Consider the following 13,042-nt stretch of genomic DNA (forward strand, 5'->3'; position numbering starts at 1 on the left):
ACTTTAGAAAATGGCTCTATAATCTCTGGCATGAGGATAAGAGGTACTTAAAATCAAAAACCTTTAATGAAGCTTTAATGATAACTTACAGTTTTTGCAAGAAGTGTGAGGATTCAGTCATGTGCAACATAACCACCGTAATGATCAGGGATCTGGGTTTTCTGTTTGCTGTGGAAAAAAACACGGATTTTCTCTTTTAATGGAGAAAACCACGGTTTTTCTCCTTTAAAGGAGAATATTATGTACTTCTTTTTTAAAGGAGAAAAACATGGGAAACCGTAAATTTCTCCTTGCAGGCTGGCAGAGTTCCAGCCTGCCAGGGCCTCCTTGGGGCTGGAGGAAATGGGGGAGGGCGATCAGAGGCAGGGCGTACCACGTACATGTGTGCACGCAAAAGCATATGGCAGCCAAGCAGAGGTGGAGAGCAGCTCCCACAGCTGCCTCCAGGTAAGTCTATGGGGGCGGGGCCACAGGATGCATTGGCTGGGCAGGGGGGGCATAGACAATGCAATGGGGGGTACACGTGCCTCCCAAGATTTCTGTGCCCACAGCAGGACATGAGGCTGCAGCCAATCTGGACCAACTCTGGGCAGGAGCCACCTCCGCAGCCCAACAGGTGGGATCCAGTGCAGGAGGGAGTGTTGCGCCACCATGGTCATCCAAGTGAGGCACAGCTGCAGCAGGGGCATGGAGCTATGCACCCACTGCTGCTGGGCAGGCAGGGGGTGCCTCTGCTTGGTGATCATGGTGGCATGGCACTCCCTCCCGCACTGGGTCCTGCCCACTGGGCTACAGAGGCAACCCCTGCCCGTAGCTGGTCTGGCCTAGCTGCAGTCCCGTGTCCCACTGTGGGTGCAGAAATGGGAGGGGAGGCATATGTCCCCTCCCACACCCCCAGGTGTTGCCTGTGCCCACGCACCCCTCCCCCACGCCATTCCCCACTCTCTGGGGGGCTGGGAGCGAGGGGCATCAACAGGGCTAGGGTGGCTTGGGAGTGAGGGGCAACGGCATGGGCAGGGGCAGAACATCAGCTTATCAGGGCTGCTCAGCACCACAAAGCAATTGGAGGGAGAGCCTCAGCTAGACCCGTATCCTGCTGAGCAAAGAGGGGCAGGGATAGCTCTGATTTTCTATGATTAAAAAACAAAAAACAAAATCAAATGCCAAAAGATATTTAGGATTTATTTTATTATAATGACTGAGGCACCGGTAGGCTTCCAAATAACTTTAAAATTGTAAATATATCAATAAAACATGGCGTTCAACTCATACCTATATATTTGGTGTTGCATTTTAATCACAGAAAAATGCGGCTATTGGGTTTTTTAATCAGAGAATTTGGGATTTTTTTATCAGACAAAACCAGGATCCATGTAATGATTAACTTCACTCGCCTAGGGTTTCAAACTGCTTAAGATGTTGTAGACATAATATATCATGCTTCTGTCTACCACATGAAGCTGCACTGAACAGTAGTAGCTCTGCCAAGGTACCACACAAGACCAAAGAAGGTTCCTTTGATTCATGAATAGATTCAGGATTTCCCCATTTTACAGATTCTAACACTACTCAAGATACCAATGCTGTATGGTCATCAGCTGAATAATGATGACAAAGAAGAGGACATTCATTTCCTAAAACAATATAAACAAACACATTTTTGGCTCTGAATCTATGACTACTGGGCAAAATATACTTGTAGGGATAAAAATTAGAGTTGCACCAATTTATTGGTCCATATCATATCAACACTGATAAAAGGGAAATTGACATTATCAGCAATCAGCTGTTTTTGGCTGATGTGGCCAATAATGTTGGTGATAAATGCCACATGCAAGCACGTGGCCAGCCCAGCAGCTTGGTGTGCAGTATATGGCTGGTAAGTCTGTTGGGGGCAAGAGGCAGGGGGAGAGAAGGGGCATGGGGTGGGGGCAAATAAAGGCCCCCATGGTGAGGGAAAAGAGGGGATGGGGCTGGGGCAAGTGCTGTCTAGCCAGGACAGGGTGCAGGATGGAGCTGCGAGCGACTCGTCTGTGGGGGTGCTGGAGCAGAGGGTGGCTTCCTCCGCATCTGTGCACAGGGCAATGGTGAGCTGTTGCTTCCTACTTGTTTCCAGAAGTGGCACCAGGCTCTTCCTGGAACGGGGGGGGGGGGGCACGTGGCAGGGCTGCACTTGAGCTGGGTGGCAGTGGGAGGGGGGGCTACGGGGTGGGCTACAGCCCTCCTAACCTCTCCTCCCAGCTCCACTGCCACTCACTCCAAGTGCAGCCCTGGCCCAGCCCCGCCACACCAGAAGAGCCTGGCACCGCCTCTGGCCCCAAGTAGGTAGCAGCAGCCCACTGTCACCCTGTGCACAGGTGCAGGGGGGAGGCTCCCCCAGCATGAGCGGCTTGCAGCTCCAGCTTGCAGCTCCATCCTGTGCCCCACCCTGGCAGAGCCTGCCCCATCCCCAGCTCCCTTCCTCCCCCACCATGGGGGCCTCAATCTGCCCTCTCCATGCCCCTCCCCCCCAACAGACTTACCAACTGGACACTGCTCTCCAACCTGCCAGGCTGCATATCGGCAATTGGATTGGTATTGGCCAATATGGTTTGTTAACAATCAGCCATCGGTATGGGCCCAAAAGATCTTTATCAGTGCACCCCTAGTAAAAATTGTAGAGATTGATAAACAGTTAGCTAGCAGTGACTCTGACATTAATAACAGTGATTCGAGGGCATTGTGAAAACATTACAGAAAATGTTATGTCTGGAGCTTCCTTTCCACAAGGAAAGTATATTTACTGCTTCATGTCCATCAAGATTCAATATAATTTTTTGTAAGGATGAGTGGAAACAAATTTTTCTAACATCAAAATTACTGCTACAGTTAAACAAATGGACAGATGCATTTTGGCCAAAAAATTAAAATAATACAGCATGTTCTGTGTTTTAACATGATTATGTTTAAAAACAAAAACACAGAAATCGAGACAGATGAATGTTCCTTTTTGATACAAAGCAAAATGCAAAATGCAACTGGGATGGGTGTTTTTGGTTCTTTATGAGAACTGAAGGGAGACCAGGAAAACATGATCAACATATAATAAGTGAAATTCAAGTAAAAGGAGAAATACAACACAAAACCGGTAAAATGCATGAAAAGCACACATGCTGGAAAGAAAGAGGAGAATTAAGAGAACTGAAAAAACACTGCCATGCATTTGCATTTTCACAGACCTACATTTTACATATTGGCTTCTATTCCATCCAGGAGAGCACAAAACAACAGCAGACTCTCCCCATGCCTGAAGAAGGGTGTTTGTGCCTGAAAGCTGCAAAGAACAATATTTCCAACTATTTAGTTGGTCTAATAAAAGACAGTCCATGGAAAACAAGATGTTTCTGGTAAAGAATACATAAAACTTTATGTGCTCACATGCAGGACATCACTGCATCACCTTTCACACTGCTCATGTACAGGACACCCACCTACACCTAATGTTTGATCTTTAGAGAGCAAGGGTGTGTAACTTATACCTGGATATCAGGGGCTCTGTTGTTAGAAGACCTCCATCATGTAATCATTTAATCTTGTATTATGAATTATATGCTAAGTTGCTATCCAACTCAACAAACATGTCAGTTGCAGAGACACTAACAGTTGACCAGAGTATTCTAACAATATCACGGTGGCAAACCTTGCTTTTCCAAGCAACTCTTCCACATCACAAAAAGTAAAATGTGACTTCAGTTGGGCTTTAATTCCTACAGCTATTTAGGTTTTCAAGCATATGAGTGCTATACATCACCTAATGCCCACTTTGAATTACGTCCTGGGAAAAGGAAAGCTGATATTACAATTTTACACACATGTGTAACACATATGATCAAATATATGGGCATGTATCTAAAGCTGCAGCTTCTAAGAATGTCAAGAATTGTTTATATATGCCTTTGCCTTATTGTGAACTGAAAAAGCAATACATGAATGCAGGCAATTAATAAACTCAGCATAATTTTCAGTGCAGCACATTTTAACAGACAGTGCAGGGAAACAATAACAAAAGTAAAACAATGTATAAAGAAATCAGCAGACCTCTGTCTCTCAAAATGAGGCTGAATCAGGTTCCTTATTCAAAGTTAATCTTTACACAATTAAGAAACTGGGAATATGGAACTGGGAACAAAGAACCAATCAACTTCAGCTTCCTCTCTCCAAATCATTCTAAACCTTGACTAGGAAACTGTAATTGAAAAGAAACGAGAATCAATTTGCAGTCTCAAAACACATTATTGGAAGAATACTTGAAAATCAAGCTTCAGGGTGGGCTGTGCCCTGTTCAAGGTGCTTCCAGAGAGTCCCCTGATTGCAGAACTATGTCACTGATGGTGACCCAACACAGATTTTGCCCCACAGTCTCAACCTAACTCGGCTCCTTACTGAGCACGGTGTACAAAAGTCCAAGGGGGAACCTGCCAGGTGGCACCACGCTATACAAAAACCAGGCTTTGTGTTGGGCAGCACCTCTGCCTTTTTCTAGAGGGCAGCCACGTGTATAATAAACACAAATGCTTTTAGCTCCTATGGATCTGAAGAAGGAACAGGGAACCGTGAACAAGGAAAGAAGAACTGGGGACCAGGAACCAACTCCAGCCTCAGAGGAAGGGAGAACTGGGCCCATCTGGACAAGATACAGAACCAGGCCTGTCTGGTGAGGTGAGAACTAGGCCGAAGACCTGGGGTCACAAAGAGGTTTGGCCAGTGGCACCCCAGTTTTTTGCCCTGGGGACTGGATGGGCAGGGCGGCAGCCCCATCCAGCCATGATGGCTGGGCAGAGGGGCAGTGGCTACCACTCTCCAGCTGCTAAATTTCCCACCCCATGAGAAGCCCTGTGGGCAGTGTTACCAAGTCTGCTTATAGTAAGCAGAATTAGGCTTGTTTTTTGGGTTTTTTTAAGTTGCTTTAATTTTTGGGGAGTCACGGGTTGATAAGCACCCCTGCTCTCCTCTCTTGGAAACGGGTCAGGCATATTTTGAAAGGCAGTGCCGCTCTCTTTTCTGAGGAGACTTGACAACACTGGCCCTGTGTGGGACACCAGGGCACGGCCGGGGTACGTGAGCCACGAGCAGGCGGCAGAGCATGGTCAGGAGGTGCAGATGCTTTGGCCACTGGGATCCACTGCCGCTCACCCCAGGCCCCGGCCAGCACCTGGCTCGACGCCTCGAACCCACCCGCTGGCCTCCACGTGCAAGAACATCGCAGGCGCGTCCGTGAGCACAACACTGGTTCTCGCGAGACTCCCGCCTTCCCCTGCAGTACGCCCGCACGGAACAGAGGGGAAGGGTTGGCGCAGGCGCAGTAGGTCAGTAGCGACGGTCGAGCGGGGCGGGGGAAGGGTTGCAGCGCAGGCGCAATGGGGGGGAACGGGGGAGACTCGCGGGCGTCGCTTCGGCAGTTGCGTCAGGCGCCTGCGCAGTGTGCGCCTGTCAGCGGCTGCTCGGGGCCGCCGCGGCAGCGGGCGAAGTGACAGGGCCGAGCCGGGCTGCTGCCGGGTGAGTCTCCTCCTTCTCCTCCTCCAGGGGCCCGGGGCCGGGGGGAGCGTGCGGGACGGGCTGTGACGGGGGTTGGGCAGCGGCTGTCCCACGCCTCTGGCCCGCGGCCCTGCGCAGGTGGGAGCTTCCCTCACCGCTGGCTCCGCTACAGAAAAATAATCGTCTCTTGAGCTTCGCTTGTGAGCCGTGTTGGGGCCCCTCGGCGCTTCTCGCAGCCTCGGAGGCGTTTCAAGAGGCTGCAGCGGGGCCAGGTCTTACATATGAAGTGATCGCTTTGGAAGCTCCAAATTATCGTATTTGCTGAAACGCTATCACAGATCCGCAAACAAGCACGCAAGCGAGTCTTTTATTGCTCACTACAAGCCGTCAGTGAATGGGTGGGAACTGGGTCGTCAAAGTTGAGTCATTTCTTTCTTTCAAGGCCAGCCGGCATGAGAAAGTGCTGACAGCAAACCTCAAAGTGACTTCAGGCTCCCAGAGTGACATGGGTTTTGCATGTGCCATGTCAATGAACTCCCCAGCCCTGGCTTCTTTACTTTTCATTCCATCCAGGAAGAGCACACACCAACTGCTGAAACTTCCTTAGCCTGACGAAGGGTTTTTGAACTCGAAAGCTTGCTTAATAACTATTCTCCAGCTATTTGGGTTGGTCTAATAAAAGATATCAGATTCGCCCAAGGAACCTTGTCTGCCTATGTCCTTAGACCAACACAGCTAAAACCTACACCCCAAAAACTGGTGTACATTTTAGCAATCAGGACTCATAGTAGAGATTATATCTTTTATTAGACCAGCAAGATTTTTGCACGCACAAAAAAAATTCTTTAATTTTTTTTTTTTTTTCAAAAATCTAGTTGGTATAATGAAAGATACTATCTCTACTACGAGTCCCGATTGCTTTTTTCTCTAGACCAATATGGCTACAGCCTGGATAACATCATAAATTTTAAACACTTTTCCTGTTGTTGGTTGTACATCATGCAAAGGTTGAAATTATACAAATAGGATAATTATTACATGCCTGGCAAACTGGTGCCATGGTGCCCTGGGGGAGAAGCACTGCCCTGAGGCTTTGTGCGTAGAGGTCAGGTGTTCTCTGACAGGATTTGTTTCTTATTCAGGAGGCTGTCTCACATCCCACTGATGCTCTGCCCTCACTTTAGGACAGTGTTCATGCCCTTTACAGACATGGGTGACGCGTAGGGGGTGTGCCAGCAGTGAAACCACTGCACTTCCGGTTTTGCTGCTGGCTCGACGATCCCCCCTGTCAGTGATCTGGTGCACCCCCAGACTCAGGAGGCACCAGTCACTCGTGCTCACAGATAATACGGCCCTAACCTCCCATTTCCAGTTTTTCTTTCCAGCCAGTGTGGATGGACAGCAGCTGAATGTGGCAACCTTGCTGTTGAAATAAGTTGCTTTGATCAACAGTGCAAAGGAAATTAGTTTTCACAAGTCTTGTTTAAAATGAATGTGGTTAGATTGGGAAAAAACACCTTGTTTACTAGTAGGGACCATTTCTGCCAAGGAAAGGCAGGAGCTGTGCTCTTGTAACTGCGTTCTTAATGGGGATTTCATGTGTGTCACTATTTTGGTTCAGAAAGAAAAGCAGACCCCCAATTGAAATGGTTATTCCTATTGAGTTTTTAACATGGACCAGGCTTATATTATGTAATTCATATAAACAAGGTGTGGCTCTTTTCTTGGCAATTCACTAGGAATTGTAGGTGACAGTGGTGTTAGGATAGAGGCTGCAGTCTTGTTTTATGGTTTCTACTTTCCTTCTATACTACATGTATCTAAAAAAGGCCCTAATTTTATGCTGACAGTTGTGTTTCATTTGAATCTAGGAGTGATTTTTTTTTTATGTTTCCAAAATCATGTTGAACAGATGATGAGAATTTACACATTTTCTGTTATGACACATTCTTGTTCTTAAAGGGCATTCTAACATGTCAAACTGAGCATGTGCATATATACAAAGATAGCTGCAGTACTGAATGCAGATTAAGTGCTTTTGCACATGTGTTGTTTTGAAATGCAGAGTACTGGGAGTTTCAGAAGACTATAGTTTGTGTGTTTGCATGTGCGTGCAAACATGTTTGTGTTCAGTAGGAGTTTTTTTTAATTTCAGAAAGATGTACAGTTTGTAGCATCACCTTATAAGACCAACAGTCTCTTACCAGCAACATTTTCCTAGGAACATTTTTCAAACCATATATTCAGATGATACTCCCTAAAACAACAAGTGTCACTTAGGAGCAACATAATTTGTAGAAGGGATTGACTGTTCTGTGAGTTTGTATTCCCCTTTTATTTTTAATGGGTTAACCAAAGCCTTCACTATGGTAATGAAGCTGCCTTGTGGCAAGGATCTTTGATTCTAAAGCTTAGAGGTAATTAGAAAAATCTTCGGGGTGGAGGGAGGAACATTATGGACTTCCTTTCCTTTTCCGTGTCCTTCTGACAAGGTATTTAGCAGAATTCACAGATACGTTGGAACTTGACAGGGCTGTGCCATGAACACTTCTGCTATGGCCTCAAGCTTGCAACCTCTGGGCTGTCAACCAGTGGGATGGAGGAAAATGGGGCAGAGACCTGTCTTAACCCTAAATTAAGGGACTCTTTCAGAATGGCTCTTTCTTTCTCTTGTTCTCCGTAGAGATAGAAGTTGAGATAGAAGTTCCTATACTCTCAAGACTTAAATAGAAACACTGTGAGGAGTTGGTGAATAAAGGGAGTGGACATCTTTGGAGGCTGGTTTTGGCTCAGTTGAGCAATGAGACAGAGGTACCATTTTGGAAAATTTGTGAGATTCTCCAGAGAAGATGAGACTGGCATGTAAGTAAGGGTGCACCGATAAAGATTTTCTTGGACGATGCCTATAGTTGATGATTAGCCAACCACACATGCCAATCCGATAACCAGTATTTAGTAATAGTGCAAGGCATGCTATTGACATAAACCTCTTTGTTTTGCAACGCACACGCACACACACCCACACCCTTCCTGCCTGCTCCAGCCCTTGATGAGGAAGGTGGTGACTGCCTTTTTCCCACATATGTTGCCCCCTCACTCATGGCTCTTAACCCCAGCCCTGCTCCCCACACAGTCTATGCTGCCATCCCGGGCAGGCGGGACGAACCCTTGTGTGGACAGCAGTGCCAGGGGCATTTGAAGCCCAAGAGCATGCTGCTGTCTCAGCATGGTGGGCCCTGCGGAGCCAAGCTCTAGCAGTTGCCAGGGAGAAGCTGCTTTTGCAAAGCTGCTTGATGAAGTAGAATGTCCCTCGCACAGTGCCTTGCCCCTCCTGCATGCAGCCCTAGTGCTCAGGCCCCTGCTGTGCACATTGCTTTGCCATGGCAGCAGCAGGAGCTGGGAACAATCCCTTTGTTGCTGAGCAAGGCACCCTGTGACCGCTCCCCGGTGCCTCCTGCTGCTCACTGGAGCCTATAGTCTGTCATGAGATCAGGTCAGTGGCAGAGTGCAGGAACCAGACTACGCTTGCCAGGGTGCTCTGGGCATGCCACTGTAATTATCAGCTACCACAATTTTAAAAAGTCAGTAGCCAATAACATCATTTCTCCTTTTATCAGTTCTCATCTGATAGCCAACTGATATATCACCCCTACATGTAAGCTTTCAATTATGAAAACTGGACCAGAATTACTAGGAATTAAGTTTCAGTACATGGACTTCTCTATTATTTGGATGATTTGGGAAAAAGAGAGAGTGAGATAAATCTCTCAAAAGGAGTCATTTTTAATATTGATTTTTCTCAGCTGTAACTTAAAAAAAGCAAAAACAAAAAAAACCCCTATTCCATATTCAAACAGAGTTGTAATCTTGAATGTAGTAACTTTTGGTGTCTAATAAAAAGCCTGAATTTTAACTTTAAATAAAGAATCCAACAAATCCTGAACTACGGAGCTTTCAATCTACAAGTCCCTAATAAAACAAATGTGTATGTTCAATTTGAACACACAGTCAAGAGAGTACAGATTACTTGGGCCTCTTTCTACCAATTGCAGTTTTCCATTTAATCCAAAATGTTCTGAGATTTATTTTTTAAAATGATGTATCAAGGTGAAATAATGGTATAGCAGATGTGTAGGCATACCCTGAGATGAATAAAATCTGTGTGTGTTGTCGTAAGTTTCAGAAGTGGAGACCGGATGTTTGGAAGATAACTTTTAGTATTATCTTTGACAGAGAAAGCACAATCTCTGGAAAAACAGTTATTGTAAAGTTTCCTGGTTCCGTTTCTTCTTAGTATGATTTCCCACATAATCTATTATTTGATATTTTACTTTTCTATATTCAGAATCTTGCATATCAAGTTTTGCAATTTGTGTTCTTTTGGAGGAGTATTTAAAGCTTTAAAACTTTTTAAAAATGCGTATTCTGGAAATACAAAGCAGGTCAATAGTATTATTCAGATCTTTGTCCTTGAGTCGGAGCCACATTCCCAGATAGACAGAGGAGGCCTTTGTTGCTGTTGAAGCTTGATAAACTAAGAAGCAAGAGCCTTTATGTCAATTCTTTCTCCAGTATTTGCAGAGTGGGTATTGTGCCTTTTACTTGGTGTAATAGATTGAATTGGCAGTTTGGAGATTCCTGGTTTGTGAAAGTACATAGTTAATCTCCAAGATGGCCCAGGAGACTCCTTACAGTTTTATGTTCTGAAGTTGTACCTAATTCCAGGGCTATTTTAGTGCCTTAAACTTGGGCAGTCATCTATGTCTAGTGATGCCAGGAGATTCTAGATACGGAGGACTGAATAGTGGCTGTCCCCAGACAGAAAGTAATTAGTTTGGGCACCAATTTCTTCGCTGCCAGAGATTTTTGTTGTAAGCTTGTTTTTGTTGGTACCCTTGAAAAGTCTGACCTCTCCATCAGTTCCAATATTTGTGGATGACGTTAAGTGCCACTGTCCTTGGCTCTTGAGCATAAGGGTAAGAAAAAGCAGGATTCAAGGACAACTTCTTATTTGGAGTATTAGGGGGTGAAAAAGAAATAGCCTTGTGTGTTCAATGAGTTTGTAAGTAGATGAAAGGTTTCTGTTTGGACTTTGTCTGTCCTTGGTCTTTCCAATAATATTAACCTTCAGCTTCACCAAACATAATAGCTATTTCATGTGGTCCTTGCGCTGGATGTTCTTTCTTATTTATATACCTCAGGCTTTTTCCCTATGTGCACCATGTTAGGTGCAGATAAGTTGGGTCCCTAATTACTCCTGTTATGTTCCTTCGTGCAAATGATTGTTGTTACCATCTGAATTAGAACATTATCAATGGCAATGCTTTAAAGAAGATTTAAAGAAAATGTGTAAAGTAGAGGAATATAAATGAATGATCTTTTAAACAAGATATAACTGTTTAGATACTGATAAGACAGCAGAAATTATATGTAACAATATTGCTATCAAGTTAGTTATGTTTTGTTATCCACTTGGTAAGTGCATTAAGTAATACTTTAGAAATATTTATTTGGAAGTAATAATTAGCTATCAAGTGGAAATAGATTTTTTTCTTAATACTTTATTCTTTTTTCCCCCAGTTCTGTTACATTATGAGAGATCTTACACTTTGAGATACTAGTCAATAATGGAGGAAACAGGCAGGGAAGCAGTTGCAACAGCTGTACAGAGAGTAGCTGGAATGCTTCAGCGTCCTGACCAATTGGATAAAGTGGAGCAGTATCGCAGGAGGGAGGCTCGTAAGAAGGCTTCAGTAGAAGCTCGATTAAAGGTACAAAATTAATGAAACTCAGCAGTAACAAAGTGCTGAATTAAGCAGTGTATGTGTGTGTGAGGTTTAATTTTAGAGCTTTTTGTAAGCCTTTGCTCAGTAAAATCAGCATTCCAAAAAAACAGATGTATGTTCTAAAGCAGTGGTTCTCAACCTTTATGGTCAAGGTAGCCCTCGGAAAATGCCAGCCCTTCACTTTCATTTGTTTATTGCCTGTGGAAAAATAATAGAGCAATTCTTCTGTTCCAAAGAAGTCAGAAAGACCACAAGGTCAGAATTTTTTTGACACTATGGCTTCTTATTTGACATCTCTGGGTTTGTCTTGTTATTCACATGTAGATGTTTGCATGCACCTAGCAATGTTAACCTGCAACACCCTTAAAAGGATCTTGCAGCACCCTATGGTTCTGTGGTTGAGAATTGCTGCTCTGCAGTGTGGTATATTGCCTTGAATATGATAGTAATTTTGTTCCAAGATAATCAAACATTCCATATATACTTACTCCTCAGCTGCACATTTTGTCCTGCTCCTTGTGCAGTTTAACCTGTTAACAAAAATGCCTGCATTGCAGTCATTAACAATTAATTTTTTAACTTGTCAATTTATTTTCAAAAAGATCCATGTTGAAAACTTTATCTAGCTATTGATTTTTATGTTGGTTTACAGAGGCTATCTCTACCATCTAATGTGTTGTGTGTAATTTGGGAAGAATACTAGGTCCTGACTGAAACTGGATCTATCTTCAGATTTTTCTTTGCATATTTCTTCCCCAGTACAGTCTGGTTTCCTTTTTATTATTTTAATGTTTACTTATATAGCAACAATTCAATTTAAACTTATTTGAAATTACAAATTTGTGGTGTGTTTTAGCCAAATGTCTCCTACTGACAACAGACCGTTTAGATTGAGTACCAAATACTAGGGGTGCACTGATAAAGATTTTTTGGGACAGAACCAATGGTTGATTATTGACCAGCCATATCAGCCAGTACCAATCTGATTGCCAATATGCAACCTGGCAGCCTGGAGAGCAGCATCCAGCTGGTAAGTCTGTTGGGGGGAAGGGGCATGGGGGAACAGATCGAGGCCCCACGGTGAGGGGGAGAGTGAGTCAGGGGCAGGCACGGTGGCTCATCCTGGGGGTAAACCAGGGGGCAGCTCCTACCACTGTGTGCACCCCCAGGAGAGTCATGGGGGGCATGTGCTCTCCAGATCTGTGCGCAGGGTGAAGGTGGGTTACCGCTGCATGCTCAGGACCAGGGCTGCTCCAGCCTCTTCCCAGTGGTGCTCCAGCTGGGCTGGGAAGGGGGGTCTGCAGTGAATTTTGGGGTGGCTCTAGTCCCCACATAATTCCCTCTCTCAGCAGCACCTCTGCTGCCTGCCCTGCCCCGCCCAACCTGGCTCGAGCACAGCCTCTAGGAAGAGGCTGAAGCAGCCTGCCCTTGCTCTGTGCACAGATCCAGGGGACAGGTGCCCCCCCCATGCCTCTTCCAGGGATGCGCAGAGCAGTAGGAGTCACTCCCCCTGGATGAGCCACTGGCTCCATCTTGTGCCCGACCCCACCCCAGCTGGCAGTGCCTGCCCCTGCCCCAGCCCCACTCCACTCCTTCGCTCACTGCGGAGCCTTAATTTGTTCCCCCCCTGCACCTTCCCCACAGCAGACTTACCAGACAGATGCTGCTCTCCAAGCTGCTGGGCTGCATTCCTGGCTGCATGCATGCTGTGGCTGCACACGTGCATGCAGCATTTATCAGTG

General features: G+C 45.5%; 1 protein-coding gene across 2 annotated transcripts in view; it reads left to right on the plus strand.

The window, feature by feature from the left end:
* The first annotated feature begins 5,430 nt into the window (after positions 1-5,430).
* The window catches only part of EXOC3 (exocyst complex component 3), a 38,453-nt gene continuing 30,841 nt past the window's right edge, over positions 5,431-13,042 (plus strand). Inside the window, exons 1-3 of one of the 2 annotated variants that reach the window (XM_006264729.4) lie at positions 5,438-5,535; positions 8,198-8,376; positions 11,095-11,285. In XM_006264729.4, coding sequence (XP_006264791.1) covers positions 11,142-11,285 — 144 coding nt within the window. In that variant the 5' untranslated portion in view covers positions 5,438-5,535; positions 8,198-8,376; positions 11,095-11,141. Of the gene's footprint in view, positions 5,536-8,197; positions 8,377-11,094; positions 11,286-13,042 lie in introns of both variants that reach the window. The other variant, XM_014595199.3, reaches the window with a different exon arrangement.

This window comes from Alligator mississippiensis, chromosome 3, assembly GCF_030867095.1.
Source record: "Alligator mississippiensis isolate rAllMis1 chromosome 3, rAllMis1, whole genome shotgun sequence".
In the NCBI taxonomy this organism is placed as follows: Eukaryota; Metazoa; Chordata; order Crocodylia; family Alligatoridae; genus Alligator; species Alligator mississippiensis.